At 38.9% G+C, this 17,382-nt stretch overlaps 1 protein-coding gene across 1 annotated transcript in view; it reads right to left on the reverse strand.

The window, feature by feature from the left end:
- mmp17a (matrix metallopeptidase 17a) overlaps positions 1–17,382 on the reverse strand; it is a 75,914-nt gene that overhangs the window by 17,576 nt on the left and 40,956 nt on the right. The window contains exon 4 of the mRNA XM_027282236.1: positions 6,198–6,484. Within this exon, the coding sequence (XP_027138037.1) occupies positions 6,198–6,484 (287 nt within the window). The remainder of the gene's footprint in view (positions 1–6,197; positions 6,485–17,382) is intronic.

Here is a 17,382-nt window from a genome sequence, read left to right on the forward strand (position 1 = left end):
TATTCATCAAAGCTTATTGCGCTCCATCAAGGTTCCGAGAAGAGAAAGAGTACTTTGAATCTGGTGATTAGAGAATGGGTCAGACATTTTGTAGTTGAAAAATAAACTTGTCAGTGCTCTCTGGTGGACAAACCATGTAATAGTGAGCTTGTTTCCAAATGACTTTATACCTTCAGAATCGCTGTACCACAATTTATTGTTATCCTTCAGAATATAGGCAGATAAATGGCTTATAATATCCTCCCATGTATTGGTCAGGCTATGCTATAAAATGTAACTTCCCCCTTTTAACGAGTCTGTATATGATTGGAGATACTTTCCCTCTCTATGATTCTGGCCTGCCCAAAGCAAAGTGGATACAAAGAGCTATTATGTCATGTCAAAAATTAATTAAGAGGAATGTAAGTCTGCATCAGCTCCTTTTGTGAATATTTAGTGTGTTAAATTAGGCAAGTTGGCAGCTCAAGAAAAATGATCCTTTAAGCTACTGAACAGACTGGATGGCTGCTCTACAAAACAGTAGATATGTGACAGATCAATGGTCCAAGTATAATTAATATATTTTCACTTCGCAACAGTGAGCAGCAATCAACATGCAGGTGCACCTGGCTCAAAACCAGTAAACAGTAAACAGTAATGAAGAAAGAGGCAACCTGTTGCTTTGCAGACTTTGCCAGCACATCAAATGAAGACATAATAACACTTTTGTAATGACAAAAACACCACAACAACATAATTTATTATCAACCAACTGTTCAACCAATTCACCAAACCCATCTCAATTTGAAGTTACAATTGTAACACGGTAAATAATCTCTGTAAAGCTGCAATATTCTAATATTAAAAGAGGCCTGTGGTAGTAGTTTCTCACTAAAAGTGTATCCCTGAGGTCTAGTTGAAGACATTTCACTGATTTTCTTTTCATTTAAAACCCTGTATTGTTTACAGTATGTTTACTAGCTAGCTTATTTTTCTCTGTTTTGTAGTGGCATTGCTGAATATCTTGGCACATGACCACCACTTGTAGGTCAGTGGAATAGTGTAATTCCAGTTTAAAAAATGTACTTATGCTACTTGCCCTGCACTAAAGATTATGATGGAGAATTTAGCGTCAAGAACAGCCTCATATTTAGTGGAGACCAAAAATAAAGCTAAAGTTTCTGCGCCAACAAATGGCCAAAACAGATCAATTAATGAGTGTTTAAGAAACAGATAAAACAAAATAAAAGTTTAATAGAATCACAGAAAATTGCAACTCAGTTAGAATCGTAGCGGCTCCATGCAGGATGTCATTTATTACTAAAAGTGCACCCTTAGTGCCATGAAATGACCTAAATGTTAGGCTGAACCATCTGAATACCACATTAGAGTTACACAGTTAATTGGGTGGCTATTATCCTTTCCAGTGAATTGGAAAGAAAGAAAAGATATGAAATTCTATAATTAGCAATGACCTTGCCCTAGAGGTACTGTAAGTGTCAAATTGCTAGAGGCATTTCATTAGAAAAGTCTCAAAGTAAGACTTTGTGAAAGATTGCACGGGCAAAATCAATTCTTTTTATAGCATGCAAATAACATTGTCTCTAGTATACTTTCTAAAATCGCATAAACCCTAATTCTGGTCTAAAATAATGTTACAAAATCAAAAGGCAGCAGTATACTGTGCAGGGTTGTTTTTATTGGCATTGATTGGCCATAAAAAACAGGGGGCTTTAGTGCCTCTCCAGCAGAGGAGGAAAACGCAGGTGTCTGATTTACAAATGAAAAAGATGTATTTTATTTGATGTACATTTACTGTGGTGAGTGAAAGAAGTAACCTTGAAACATCGAACAAAGTAAGATGATTCACAGCCAGCATCTTTTCACTCTGGTTCACAGTGAAGGCTGTGTTTTCAACACTACCACTGTCTTCCATTAGACTGCCACCACCGTTTTAATGTTAATTTATGGCTGGAAACATAATTCGTCACAGAAAGAGTTTCCTTTAAGTCTGCATAAACTGCTACTGTACTTGGGTGTGAAAAAGGTGTTCTCAACTAGTGAGATACTCAAGGGTATAGGTAGTCTCTATTTAGTCATAGTAGCAGTTAAAAACATGTTTTAGCCAAAATGGCATTCATGAAGACAAAAACTAAATGGATATGCATATGTTTTTTATACATGACTCTGTTTAGCTGAAGGAACCACACTTAAAACCTCTTAATGTATACATTTTCAGCACAGGAAGACAGCACATGGCATGAGAGAACACAAGTTGCACATTTAAACCAGGGAACTGCGTTGCGTTTAATGTATATATCTAAAAGAGCCAGTAAGAGCCTTTTCAATCTGTCTCCAGCCCTTTTTGGTTTTTCTATGTTTATCCAATCGTAACCATGGTTACCATGGTTGCCATGGTCCCAATACAAAACCAGCCGTCCATGTGGTGTTACAAATCTTAAATGACTTTATGTTACTTCCGACCTACTGTTATGTCAGCGAAATAATTGATAATTAATATTTCTAAGTCCTTTTTTACCACCATGGTTGCAGTTCCCCCATTTGTAATTACCTATTCTTGTGATTAAGTAAAGTTTTATGGGTGGCTGGGCGGCTGTGGTTCAGAAGGTACAGCAGGTCATCCACAAATCAGATGATCGGTGGTTCGGGCCCTCCAGTCTGCATGTCGAAATGTCCTTGGGCAAGATACTGAATGCCAAATTGCTCCCGATGCTGCGCCATCAGTGTGTGAATGTGTATGAATGGTTAGCTCCCAAAAACTGATGAGCAGTTGGCACCTTGCATGGCAGCCAATGCCATCAGTGTGTGAATTTGTGTGTGAATGAGATATGTAGTGTAAAAGTGCCTTGAGTGACTAGAAAGTATAAACTGTATATAGTGTATATAAGTACAGTGCATTTATAATTTTATGTTGTACAGAGGGAAGATGACTCTTCACACGTTTGTCATTAAGGGTTGGGGTTCTTCTAGATGGTGATGGGTAAGTATGCTTTTAACTGCTACTATGACAAAATAGCCATGAGATATTAAAGGCTTTTTAAATCACGACCCACTTGGGTGCCATTTATTCACTTGTGGCAGAAATCATTATGTTGTATGAAATGTTTGGATTGGGGTCATAAAGACAAGAGCACACCCCTGACCAATCTCTCCTTCACTGCCCTGCTCCCATTAACCAAACCCCATATAAGCAGATGATTCTATAAACGACTACAGCATAATGCCATCATGGCCACTGCTGTGGCCTGCTGTGAGGTCTAATTAGAGCAGATTGAGCCACTGTAACATATGGCTCACAGATTTAACGGAGCAAAAACAAAGAATGGAAATGAACACAAACACAAAACTGGCTGCATCATAGACTCACCAACCGGTATAGTCAGCATTATCTTCACCCCCCCCCCACCCGCAACAAGCTTTAAGTTCCACTTCTTGAGGGGCCTGTAACCCGCATGGAGCCTATTTGTGGTTTTAGTAACAATTATGAGAAGAGTATGCCCTGAAGAAATGTCTCTTTCTAAAATCACTGTATTTGCACACATAAGCATCATGTTCCCAGACATAGAAACTGTAAAAGTAAGTGCCTGATCTGCATGGGTTGTCGCAAGTATTATGGTATTATAGGAGAAGTTTGACATTTTGGTCCGCTTATCTGGCTAAGAGTGAGAGTGAGAGATTAATACCACCCACATGTCTAGACGGCAGTTATGAAGCTATAGCCAGCAGCTTGCTTACTAAGCTTAGCATAAAGATGGATACATTGGTAAACAGCAAGCCTACTTCACTTAAAATAACACTCATGTGGTTTGTTTAGTCCATACAAAAACAGCCAGGAAAGTTCTGTTTTCAGTCTTTGCAGTCTTAGCCAGCTGGTGGTAACTTCATATTTTCTGCACAGCGGCATCGATCATCTCATCTCCTCTTGGACAAGAAAGCCAACAAATGTGTTTCGCATTTGGGAAACATTTGTGTGCAAGTATGTAGGATTTAGTGGCATCTAGTGGCGAGGTTTCAGATTGCAAGTAAGTGAATACCCCTCACCCTACAGTGGCTGTGAAAACAAACAAACAAAAAAACAGCCTATCTGGAGCCAGTGTTAGATTTGTCTGTTCTGGGCTACTGTAGAAACAGCAGTACACCTTGGCAGACTCTGTAGGATGACCGACTTCCTCTGTAGCCATAATGGGCTAACTCTAAGGTAACCAAAACACTACTACTACACTACTACACTACTATTATTATTTTCAGGTGTTTACACACTGAAGAATACATACTTGAATATTACATTCCATTTCTGAGTAGTGGCGCTGTTAGGCCTGTTTTAGGGGGACTAAAATATTCTTAAGCCCTCCTAAATAGTTTGGTGTGGGGTGACTTCCTTTTGGAGCATCAGAGGGGAAAGACCTCTACTGGAAAGGTGAGTCTAAAGGATTTTACAGAACAGAGTCAGAGAAATTTTGTGCTTGTGTGCTACGTTCGCTCACATCCTGTGCATCTCCTTGGGGCTAAGCCCCCCCTGTCCTTAAAACCTAGTGACGCCCCTGTTTCTGACATATTCTACCAATACATCCTCCTACATCTTATACTGGACCTTAAGTTAAAAAAAAAAGCAATACTGCAGTGTAAAATGACTCCATTACAACTTCCATTTAAAAATGTGCTAGTAAAGAAGTATAAGCAGCAAGATCAAGGTTTGTATTCGTATTTCCACTGACCCATGTCTATGAGTTGTAGCTGCTCGAAGCAGAGCTAATTTTAACCATTTTATAGTTTAATCTGAATCTGACAATATGTTTTGTATGAAAATATGAATCTTGCAACTAACTAGTCATTACTGTCAAAAAGGTAAAATATTTCTCTCTGGAATGTAGGAGATGGAAGTATAAAAAGCTATGAAATGGAAATACTTAAGCTGAGTTATAGCATTTCAGAACAATAATTCAGAAAATTAACTTTCCTCACAACAAAGACAGACTGATGCCTCTGCACAAAACCATGTGTCGGTAACCCTGGAAATCTCATCACTGTGTCATTGTACCCAAATCACTCTTTTATCGATTGTCATCGCTGTGAGTTGACATCACATAGATGTTGTTTCCACAGGTCTGGCTGAGACGTATTCCTTTCAGCTTTTCCATTGCCAGATTTTGCTGCAGTAATTAAAATACTTTAATCACTCTAAATGGGGGCTTTTGTTGCTTTTCTTCCTTCCAATCATCTAAAGAGTAAACTTGAATTCCTTTTGTTTATTGCTAAAAACATGAATCATGGCTATCACATTGGAGTAGATGTTTGTTTACAGCAGCTGGAGGAAATGAAAGGATGCCTTTATGCCTCCAAATGGGGTCGTGATACAATCACCACTGCTTTAGTCACTACTCTGAGTCCTGTATCTGACACCATTGTATACTACATTCAAAGTTCTAACGAATTAAATATTAATTATAGAATCTGGAACACGAACAAAGGGCAGAAGCACAGCTTGGCTCTAAAACACAATCAGTGTTCTTGTTTTGCATGCAGAAGTCTTGGTAAGCATGGATGTTGTATAGTTTTCAGGCTTTGTACATTTTCATTTGCTTGTTTCAATATCCACATTTTATATTTTGGTGAGATGTCTCCTAAAATATCACTCCATGTCTAATTCTCCCCCATCAACCTTTCATCTTCTACCCTACTTTTGGTTCACACACTTCGTCTTTCACTAAATAAAATTGGTCTATTACATAAATGCTGTCAAAAGTTTAATTATTACTTCTAAAACACCATGTTTGAACTATTTGAATAGCCATAAAAGATCAAACCGATACTACAAGGGACATAACAACTATGCTGTTTACTGGTGCTATGGTAAGCATCATCATAGCTGCTTGTTAACTTACTGGTACCATTTTTTTGTTGCTCTAGCTCAACCTAGTTCATTTTATTACATTCTTCATTACAGCCGCCAAATTATTCACTATACATTTAAACTTACACTACACTTCTTACTGCTCATGTGTAAGACTACCATGACCAACCATTTTGAAGCCTTTTGAACTTGACATTGTGGACGTTGCCATCATGTTTTTTTAGAGCCAGAATTGATATTTGGGTGGGAGTGTGAAGCTGGTCGGTGGATTTAGCATCAAAACCAGCATTTTTCAGACTTGTCAATCAAAAGCTAACTACATGCACTTACAAGCAAAGATCCTCACCTGGTGACCTGAAGGTCCAGGCCTCATCATCATCAAAGTGTGTATCCCCAGCTGTAAACCTCTCTCCAGGGAAAAATGCATGCGCTACGGTGCCCCCTGGCCCATCAAAGGGATATCCATCATTGTGGTCGGCCTTAGTGAAGTCGATTTGAATGTCTGCATCACTTCCTGCTACCTCGTGGAAGTTAAGTGGTGCGATGTCACTCCAGACCTTCAAGGCGTAGTACATGAGGGCTCGAACAGTGTCCCTGCCCAGTAAGGCCGAATCCTTGGGGAAGGTCCTTACTCTATGAGAAAAAGAGAGATGACAGGTGTGTTGCATAAGAGAAGATCCAATTTTGTGTTGTGTTTATCTCCTAAAAAACACCCTGTGGCAGCTTTCAGCAAATTTCTTTCCTTTCTGAATAGACACAATTTTACACATAGCCTCAGCAAAAATTCACAAAAAATGTCCTCTGCACGTACCAAACATTTAAAGGACCTGTCCTGACCCCACCTTTAGCTACACTGTCCAATCTTTCATGGGAAAAATAAAATGCAATAAATACATAAAACATCCTTAATCCTTACACTTGATCTTTGAACTGCCATTTTTTATCCATATTTGCTTTACAAATATTATAAGTTGTAGCAACATTTTTGAGCCCTCTATTTCTGAATAAAAAAATTATTTATTAAACAATTAATGTGAGTCTTTCTGTGAAGTATGTTTACTTCACAGAACATTGCTACTTCTATGAAGAACTTTCTCTTTTGTGGAAAGACACAAGTCTAGAGTCATGTCATGTATCGTGTGAGTGAGTCGTGTGAGTGTTAAATGAGGTACACAATTTATTGGAGTTCAGCTCCGTCCAGATTTTGCCAAAAGGCAAAACACTGTTTTTTTTTATTTATTTACAGTTAATGAACAGTGTTTGGTTTACGCCTAAAAAAAAAAAAACTACCCTAGATAACTGGGTTATGTAATTTGTTTACCTCCACAGGAGAGTCTTGTCTGCTACATATAAAAACAAGGTTTGGAAGATAAGCTCATAGAACAAATATCAACTCATTATCTGTGTCAGAGCCAAGGCAGAAACTCAAAAACCTCACTGGACTGTCAAACATTTATTTATTAATACAAACTTAATTTGTTGCTATAGAAATGGAGGCTCATAGGTGTTTTAACACAGCTCTGTGGGATCTAACTTTTTTTCATTCTTGAGGTTAGATTACTGAAGTAGCTAATTATTCCAGATTTTTATAGCTATGCAGATGACAACACAGATATCGACCAGTAGTCTTTAGATTTACAAACTCTTGGGGTAGAGAGTAATGTCCCAAACACAGGGTCATGCTATTCTAACATCATAATTAACAGCTGGCCACCTGACTTAACCACTTTTGTCAACATGTCCTATTAAGTGGACACTACCTCTGGCGAAACATCTACTGTATTTATCTAGGTCGGCAGTTACCCACTCATGAAATTCATGGAAAAAAGAAAAACAATACTCTATATGACCTTTTAAGCTCTACTGACACGATTAATCTATCCAACAATGATCTAAGATGTGTTTAGACCTCTGCAGAGGCTTGTTCACTCTTCTTAAAGCCTTCACCCTGTTGACCTGCTGTTTTTTTTACAGGTAAGGATATAACTTGAGTCACAACAACTTTTGCCACCAGCTAAATTTTAGACCTTTCATCCCCCCATGATCCAGAACAGCAGCTGTTCCAACGACTTAGCTTGTAGCTGAGGCTGACCGGGGCTTTACTGTCAAAGTCAAACTTCTGAACACCTGCCAGGGGAGCACACCCCAGCAAGATCTCTTTAATCTTTTAACTCACTTCTCAAAGCACACTTACACCGGTTCACACACTTGTGCAAGTTCTCTCTTGTTTTTTCTCTGCTTCAGTTTTGTTCTCATTCATCGCTGCAATCTTATTATACACCAATACACCTACAATTTACACATATACAGCCAAGCAGACAGAAAGGCAGCATTCTCTGTTTTAGCTCTAGATTTTTGTCTCCTTTCTCCTGTTTAGTCCATCACTGTTTCTTTTATCTTGCGAGGCCATATGATGATATGTGTGTACAGCATATGAATCATTTTATTGCCAAGTGTTAGGAAGTGTTTTGCTTTTGTAAACTTCTGTAAACTCGTCCGCCTCAAGAAAGTCGGTGGAAAACAAAAAGGAGCTAAAAGGAAAAAGGAAAATCAGACATAAACACGACTCGAAATGAACGACAGACAACTGTTTGGTCAAATATGTCAGTGTTGTGTTTACAGTTGCTGCAGGTTTGTCAGACTATACTCAGTCACACTCTATAGTACCACCACTGTGTTCTCACTCTCATAACTCACGCTTTACATAAAAAAGCATTAATCTTATGAACCCTCTTTCATGATTCAGTATAGAAATGTAATGAAGTAACAGTAATTGGTATGACCATAATCATACAAATGCAACTATCACCTCTCACATCACAATAAAATCTTTTCAAGGTCGTCATGGTATTCATCACCTTCCTCTCCGCAGTGCCTGCTTTATCTGCTTGTTGCTCCGCTGTTACCACGATGTCTTTAACGCACCCAGCGATGTGAATGAGTTCATTAGTGCGGCTAATTAATGTATTAATTAGCAAATATGTCTATGTCAACATGTTGTCACAAAACACATGGGCAGTATTAGCACAGCAATAAGGAAGTAGTAGTTTGAAAATTAGTTTTTAATTCATTAAGATGCAAATTTATGCAGCAAGTCAGATCACCTACTCAGTGCAGAGACCTGCATACAGTAGCTAAGTATGCTTTTATTTTTTTCTTGATTTGTTCCCAAAAAATGTGCCTAGTCTGCCAGTCTGCCTGACCCCTCACTGCAAAGCACAGTTATCCAAGGTCACAGCTAATGGCTCAACCTCCACGGACAATTCACCTGCTTATTAGTCCTAATTCAGACGGACGAGGGTGGGTGATTGTGCATGACTGTGTGTTTGTGTGTGTTCCGGTGAATGTTAATGAGAGAAAGATAGAGAGGCAGAGTGCACGTTTTTTTAAGTGTCTAAGCATGCGTGTGCATCTGTCAGTTTGTGAGCGTGTGTCCATGTGCGCGCGTGTGTGTGTGTGTGTGTGTGTGTGTGTATAATTGTAGGTAAGTCTGCCAAGGTCAGAGCAGTCATGCCCTGCATCACAGATGAACTTAGGAGTCCCAGGGAACTGCTTGTGTTTACATAAGGGGACTATAGGTGCATAAAACATGAACCAGTTGTCATCCCCTTGGTGCTTCCTTTAAGTTTGGTTAACTTTCCAGAGCTGGCAGGGATCCTGTCAGTTTGTCAATATTACACCTTGATTCTAACAACCTCATTGATTATGTTTTAATCAAGTGACCAGCAGCGGTCAAATCTGATGTTTATTTAACAGCTTGCCCTCATTAAGTCCACACCAGTATAGTTTTTTTTATGTCTTAGTGTTTTTCCTGTCACAAAAGGACTTTTTTTCCTCTAGATCAAGTACGAAGAGAAATTGTCTGTCATGACAATATTGGAAATCATTTTATTTCATTCCACTGCAGCATAATATATATATTTCTGCCCACTATTGAAACAGTAATCCAGTTTGGAGAAATTTGAAACATGCTGGGCACTGGTTAACTGTTTTATCCAATTAAAAACTCTTTAAATAATTCAGTGCTTCTGAGCCAAGACGATTTCTATTTTTTATAGCAAGGGTACAGTACAGTGTATAGAAGAGTTCTGTATGCCACTTTGCCGTTCTGAACTATTAGAAAACCTCATTCAAAAACATCTAATTTTGCTAATCAGACCATTTTTCTAGTTTCTAGTTTTTATTGACATCTCCCTCAGTACTGACGTCATAGCTAAGCAATGTACTGCTATAGCTGGAGGAGCAGCAAATCACATTTTAGCCACCAGAAAAATAACAAAATCACTCTAAGTGTATACAATATTTGGAATAATTGACTGCTTTACTTTGCTGTCAGACAGTTATTTCAGACTGGGAACTGAAGCTGCTGTCTACACTGTTTAAAGACATTGGACTGTTTTGATTGTTGGAATGGCGAAAAGACTAGCTAAGACGTTTATTTTGTTTTTGTTTGCATGAAGTGTGTTTTATGATGAGTTAATATGGCAGTTATGCTCAGTTTAGAGAGAATTCAGGAGATGTCAGGTTGTATTGTTTTTTTAAATTATTATCTTCTATTGATTGAAAAAACTGGTGTAGGAGTATATTTCTTTTTTGACAGTTTAGGAGTTTATTTATTACACTAAACATAGCAAAGTCTTTCATGAGTTTGTTTCTTTTGCCTTGGTTTTCAGAAATAATTGCATAATAAATGTCTGAGCCAAACCATGACCAACTTAAGCCTAATATCAGGAAAGAAAATAAATCAATATTTATCGAGATTGAAACTAATTCCTAATGCTTATTATGCTGTAAATAAAACCCTAAATTACATAGTTAGAAGGCAGTTGTGGATTTGGGTTTATAGTGATTTTAAGTAATGACATATCTTTTATAGTCATACTGTAACCATATTTTCCCAACAAGTCAATCCACCAATGATCTGCCTATTGTTTCGCTTCACACCGCTGCCACACCACACTATCATAACACCTTTGTGGGAGTAAGAACAGAAACCTGACTGTTAATGGCAGTCAAAGGTTGTGGTTTTTGTGGGCAGTAATGGAGTCACAGGTCATATCATTGCATGATTTTCTCAGCTCAGCTTTAAAAAACCGAGCAGATGCCTCAGTGATCATGTTTATTTTTCCCGAAATTTCATGGCCGTGACTGATGACCGGTTAGAAAGTGATAAGCACATGAGCCAGCAGAGTTTGGAAGAATAAAAAGTGCAGATGCAAGAGTTTTGGGCTGCAGCATAAAGCAGGAATCATCAGTGGCTCAGTGGCTGAGGGCTGTTTAACAGCAACAGAGCTCCTGAGTGTGCATCATTGACTTACAAATAAATATCTGAGAACAGAGTGTACTGTCAGACGTTTCCACATCAATCAAATATAATACCTCTATAAAGAACTGCTTACATCAAAGAACACCCTGACACTATTGAGCAGGAAGTCCAGGGCAGACTGTGAATCTTTCACTATGGTGCTCAACTGACAGAGGATGGAAGAGGAGGAAATAGCATGAGAATGAAGGAGAGGAGAGTGAAAGCGGCACGAGAGAGAGATTTTTCACATTAAATAATATTTGCAATGAAGCTGTTTTATATTTTCCATTTGTTTTAACTATTGTTTTCACTATTTCATCTTTATTGCAGTTACCGTTGCAACAGGGCTAATCAAAATGCAGACAACAACATAGCTCTTATTTTGAAAGTAACAAATTACTCCACTTCTTTCAAAGGAGAGAGTGCTTGAATCTGAGAAACTGGATTTCTGAAGGTGTTTATCACTCTTAATTTCCCTTGTCTAAAGGGCTAATTGTCAGTTCACACAATTAAATGGATATAAACACAGGTTTGTAGACTGCTCAAATGAATCGATAAGAGGAGGTCAAAGTTTTGCAAACATTTTATATGTAATGCATTATTTGAGGAAATTAATAATACATCCATCTCCTATTCCCCCTATTAAAAATGATGCATGGGCAGAAAGAATGGTAAATAAAGCCTTACATGCAATACAATACATCCTTTCCATCGGCTTCATTTCTGTTGCACTGGAACAAGTGAGATTAATTTCCCAGCTATCTAGATAATGGCTGTAATGACACAAAATGAACAAGTATAACTAAATTATTGGAAGTTAACAAAATAAACCTTCTAGTTATCATGTGCATAAAATTGCTATGGGAATATTTTTGTAGAGTGGATGTTTTACATCTTATCTGACTGATGTAAAACTTCCTCGAAAGAGCTGGTGAGGCCATGCTGTTATAAATGTGTAATGAGGAGGAAATGAGTTTTGCCATTACAGGCTCTACTACACAATATTATCTGAGTAATCCTGGTTAGTTAAAATCTGAGGGAAAACAACAGTCTAATTACAATATGCCGCTTGTTTTATATCGGGGGAGACTGCTTCAACACATCTCCAGAAAATGTCAAATTCAGTGCTTCACTCTGCACTTCATCTATTGGCAGCTGGACAAAAAATGCTCTGTGAGGCGTCAATGTCACAGAGACCTCGGAGCTGAATAAAGGCGCAGATGACAAATTAAGGCAAAACCTGTAAGACTCTATGTGAGAGCTCTTAAGTAATGATTTTCCACATACAGCAAGCAAGGCCAGACATTTTCCACATCAAATAAAGTGCCTCGAGAAAAGGAGATGCTTTCATTAAATCAAACCTCAGAACAGTCCTGTTCTGTATTGAATGTCGGTGTTTTACTATGTTGCTATGATAAACCAAACCATACGGAAACCTCTGAATGTGACTGAATCTGAAATCAAAAAAAGAATCCACAAATGTTTAAAATAAAGGCACACTAAATTTGCCATCTGTTTCTTGGCAGGAGCACCCGGCTGGAGGAAAATCTACAAAAGATACGAGGCCTATATATCTCCAGTTTCCAGTAAAACTTGGCTGTGAGGTGCGAGCACAAAGGTGGCTTCACTGGAGTGAAAAGACAGGCTGCCTTATTTCAAATAGCCGAATGGGGCTGAGCTGAAGGCATCGTAAGAAGTGTGATTGGCAGTAGTAAGTTGGCAGTAGTAGGATGTACAGAAAGAGAGAGGAAAGAGAGAGCGAGTGATAAGAAAAAGCAAAACGTTCCAGTCATAAAACAGCAGGTCTTCACAGCAGCGTGCATGCTGGTCCCCTGAAGCAGATGTTGACTGTACAACAGTTTCGGTGCGATGCTGGACTGCTGCCACATGGTTTTTCAGGTCAGCTCAGAGCCATGCAATCAAAATCTTGCCCCCCCAAAAAAATGTCTGTATCTCAGACTGAAGGCCTTCAGTAGGTGGATGTGGGGGATTATTTTAACAAGACAGTGCCAGAGGGACAAAGTCACCGGGTAATTTCTTATCAATAAGCCATAACCATCCTGCCCCCAGCGACAAGTGATTCATCCCTCTGAACTCATCCCTCGAGCAGTCTGATCTGTTACTTTTGCTGCGGCATACCAGAGTGGAGCAGCAAAGCCTTAAGTTGGAAGAAGCTTACTCTCTCCCAGTTGATCCTGGCTGGAAGAATCAGGGAAATACGTTTATATTGGACAATTCTGCACCTCATGATTTATGTTTAGTGCCAATGTCAGTGCCAGTGGAGGAAGTAATGAGCTCTTTATGTAGTGAGGCATAAAGTTAGAATGTGGAAACCAAGGCGACTTTCATGTTTGTGACCTGTTACAATTATTGTAATGTCTTTTGTTTTTTCCCCCCTCCTAAACCATAACCAAGTGTTCTAGTTGCCTAACTTTAATCCTATTATAACTATATGTTTGTTGATATAAGCACAATTCCAATCAACCATACTGTAGTTGTCTAGCAGCGATGTTGTTTTCTATAATTAAATCATTGAATAACTTTGCAGAGGAAGTTTTAATAAGTTTTTAATAAGACTACTGTAGAAGAGTCTACAGCCATGCGGTTAAATAGGACTGTACTGTACGGCATCCATGCTTTACAGTGGGAACCACACATGCAGATACCATCTGTTAACTTCCTCTGTGTCTCACAAAGACACGGTGGTAAGAACCAAAAATCTCACCAAGGTACAGATTTCCACTGATCTAATGTCCATTCCTTGTGTTTCCTGGCCCAAGCAATTCTCCTCTTTTTGTTTGTCTCTCTGAGTAGTGGTTTCTTCGCAGCAATTTAGCCACAAAGGCCTGATTCATGCAGTCTTCTCTAACAGTTGATGTTGAGATGTGTCTGCTACTTGAACTCTGTGACACATATCTGTGGGCTTTGGTCTGAAGTGCTGTTATGTGGTGATTTCTGAGGCTGGTAACTGTAATGAACTCATCCTCTGCAACAGAGAAAACTCTTGGTCTTCCTTTTCTAAGAGTCAGTAAAAGTCAGTTTCATCAGAGTGTTTGGTGTTTTTTGGCGACTGCACTTGAAGATTCATTTAAAGTTGAACTGACCATGGACATGTTTTAAAGTAATAATGGATTGTTGTTTCTCTTTACTCAGTTGAGAGTTTCTTGACCTTACATGGATTACTACAGCAGTCAAATAGGGCTAATTACTGTACGCCAACGCTACCCGTGAACAACACAACTGATGGTCTCAAACACATTTAAAAAGGCACGAAATTCTACTAACTACCTGACTACTCACTACCTCATTAAACTTATTAGACAACTTTGTTGACTTTTTTTTTTTATTTTGCTTTGTTGACTGTATAGTACATGTGTGTGCGCGTGTGGCACATTTTCTTTGTGTACTTCTGTCTCTTTAATGCTGAATCCAGCAAAAACAGAAAAAAAAATCTTTTGGTGCTTTTTTTCTCTCAGAATATAAAGAATGTTGATCTGAGAACCAACTACAATTCTGCTTTTACAGTAACTACTCCATCCCCCTCATTCTCTTGTGCTCCCACAGCCTTCCCATCGTTCTTGCTTATCGACCCGTTTCTTCAATCCTCCAGTGCCCTGATGTCCTGCTTTCCCTCTGCATCTCGCTTCATTCTGCTTTTCTTCTTACCTACTTTAGATCTATTAGCCTCCTGGGTTCATCATTCCTCTGCAGGTAGCATCAGCCCATCTGGCCTGTGTGCTCATTCTCCTTAATGTGGACTGTTCTGGCTGAAACAAAGTCTTTCTTCGGGTACTTGTTTATCAAGCACCAAACAGATTACTGCTTTGATTTGTGCCCATGGTCATTCTGCTACTTATCTGTGCATACTGTGACATGACTGTGTAATAACTTGTTTTCTTTGATTTTATGTGTCTGGAAATTGGAAACTAGTTGGTCGGTCATCGCCCCCTTGCTCTTAAAAGTAGATTGTTCATTCATTGTCATTCTAACTGAAGCACTGTGTATAGACTTGAATATCAAACCTACTTTCCTGATAAACTGTACTTCAGCATCACATATTCTGAAAGCACACCCAAGATTTTCACAGCCGACCTGTCTGTTTCAGTGCCTTCCCGCTGTCAGGTACACACTGGAGCTTGTGGCAAAGCAACATCCCGCTAAACTGAAATGCCGTGCTGACCTGTCAGCTGTAAACACCCTGCAATTTAACCACTTACACCCATACATGAAGGCTCAGTACTAGACGGTAGTGTACGACGACGAGAAGAAGAATAAAACAAAACAAATAAGATGACAGTAAAAGCAGCACTGAGTGTTGCTGTGGTTACTACAAACTGTACTGTGTGAATATGTGAATATCTTTTCTGTATATTTCTTGTTTTTTCAAGTTTTTCATATTTAAATGCCTCATTAGCATGCCTAATTCTGCAGCTGTTAGCTCTCCTTAGGTGTAATCATAATATTTGGCAGCTTTGTAATTATAAACTTTGCGGCTCCAAAATGTACATCCTATAACGCAGCAGTCAATATTCAATATAGTCTAGAAGAGCGCTGCTTGTTGGAATAAACAATGAGGGGGCAACTGATCAACTGTCACCATGCGTGCAGACATCTGTGGCTGAAATGCACTGCAAAGCACAAATCAACTGTCACATGATTTTTGACAAGACTTACAAGTCTGCCATGTGCTCTGTGAAGCTGCTTTGAGACAAATGCTAACATGCTTTACAATTACAAAGCTATGCTGCTGTGTAGCAGGTTCACCATCTTAGTTCAGTGTGCGTTTGACTAATTGGGATTAAACACAATTCACAGCTGAGGCAAAAAAACTGAAGTATTGGACACACTTTGATCTGATGATGGTGCTAAAAAGACAGTGAAGTGATCACCAAGTTTTTACAATTCATCTTGAGGGCAACAAGAATGAGTGTACCAAATCCATCCAAACATTATGGAGGCTTTTCATGAAATCCACAAAGGAAAAATTTGAGGATCACTAAAGTCAGAAGGATTTATTGTCTGGGAACCATGTACCAAATTTAACTGCAGCTCATTCAATAGTTGGGATATTTTAGTGTGGAATAACATTGGTATAAAGTGGTAATTTTCAAAAACTGCAGTTTCTCAGACTGGGGGGGTTGTTCGCCCAGGGCGCAAATGTAGCCAGAACCGGCGCTGGTCCAGTCTATGATTGCCATCCATGTAACCGTGTCCCACACAAGAACACTGTTTTATTTGAAGTTGGGCTGCAATTGACTAGATGTTTAACCACAATGCAACACATAAAACAACCTGAAGTGGTCCTATTTTCCACCCACAACTCAAGGAGTGCTGCAAGTTAAAGTGTAAAATGCATCGTTTCACTTGGTAATAAGATAATTGTAAGTGATAATAACCTTTAAAGTACAAAATGACTTCCATCAGCGACAACACTGACATTTGTGAGAGGTCACTGCTCATGTGTGGGCAAAACAAATATTGGAGGAGATTTTATCAAAAATTGTGGTGTCACTGTGATGGCTTGTGTCTAATAGATGATTAATTGAGAAGCACTGACCCTTTACAAATACCTCTCACAACAGCAGAGATGCGAGAGAAAAGAAATCCAACCTTGTGTGGGAGAGGACAGATGTGTTCCTCATCATGTGTCTTTCATTGCATCCGGTTGTGTGAGAATGTGTACTAGCATCTACTGTATTAAAGTGTAGGTATTTTGCCACATGGGCACACGGATATTACATGAACTGGATGACACACCAGTTTAAATCATCTCCTTGTTGAATCACCCTTAATATCGTGTGTGAATCAGCACAGACCAGCCATATGTTTCACTGCCTCGTCCTCTGCTGTCATCACTAAGCTGTGTCCCTGACAGATGTTCCAGCTGCACTTAACATGACTGTATTATTTTATCGTGTACAGTGTAAACTGCAGAATGACTGTGATGAAGCCTTTTACTTTCAGGAATGATACAAATTACTCTAGTCTCTCTGAATAGAACCGCATAGACCTTGGTACAATATCATGCAGCAAATTTCAAAAGCTTTTAAAATAATTCTATATTTTAGACACAACAACAGCAATGCATTTCTTTCTATATCACCGGAGTGTCTTGAAATAGTATTCCACTTTTTACAAAATGCTCCTCTCCTGAGCCAAAATTGATCAAAGAAGCCACAAAGATTTCCACCTTGAGGAAGAGTCACCTAATCTAATCTACCAAAGG

The sequence above is a fragment of the Larimichthys crocea genome, chromosome IX (assembly GCF_000972845.2).
Source record: "Larimichthys crocea isolate SSNF chromosome IX, L_crocea_2.0, whole genome shotgun sequence".
Lineage (NCBI taxonomy): Eukaryota > Metazoa > Chordata > Actinopteri > Sciaenidae > Larimichthys > Larimichthys crocea.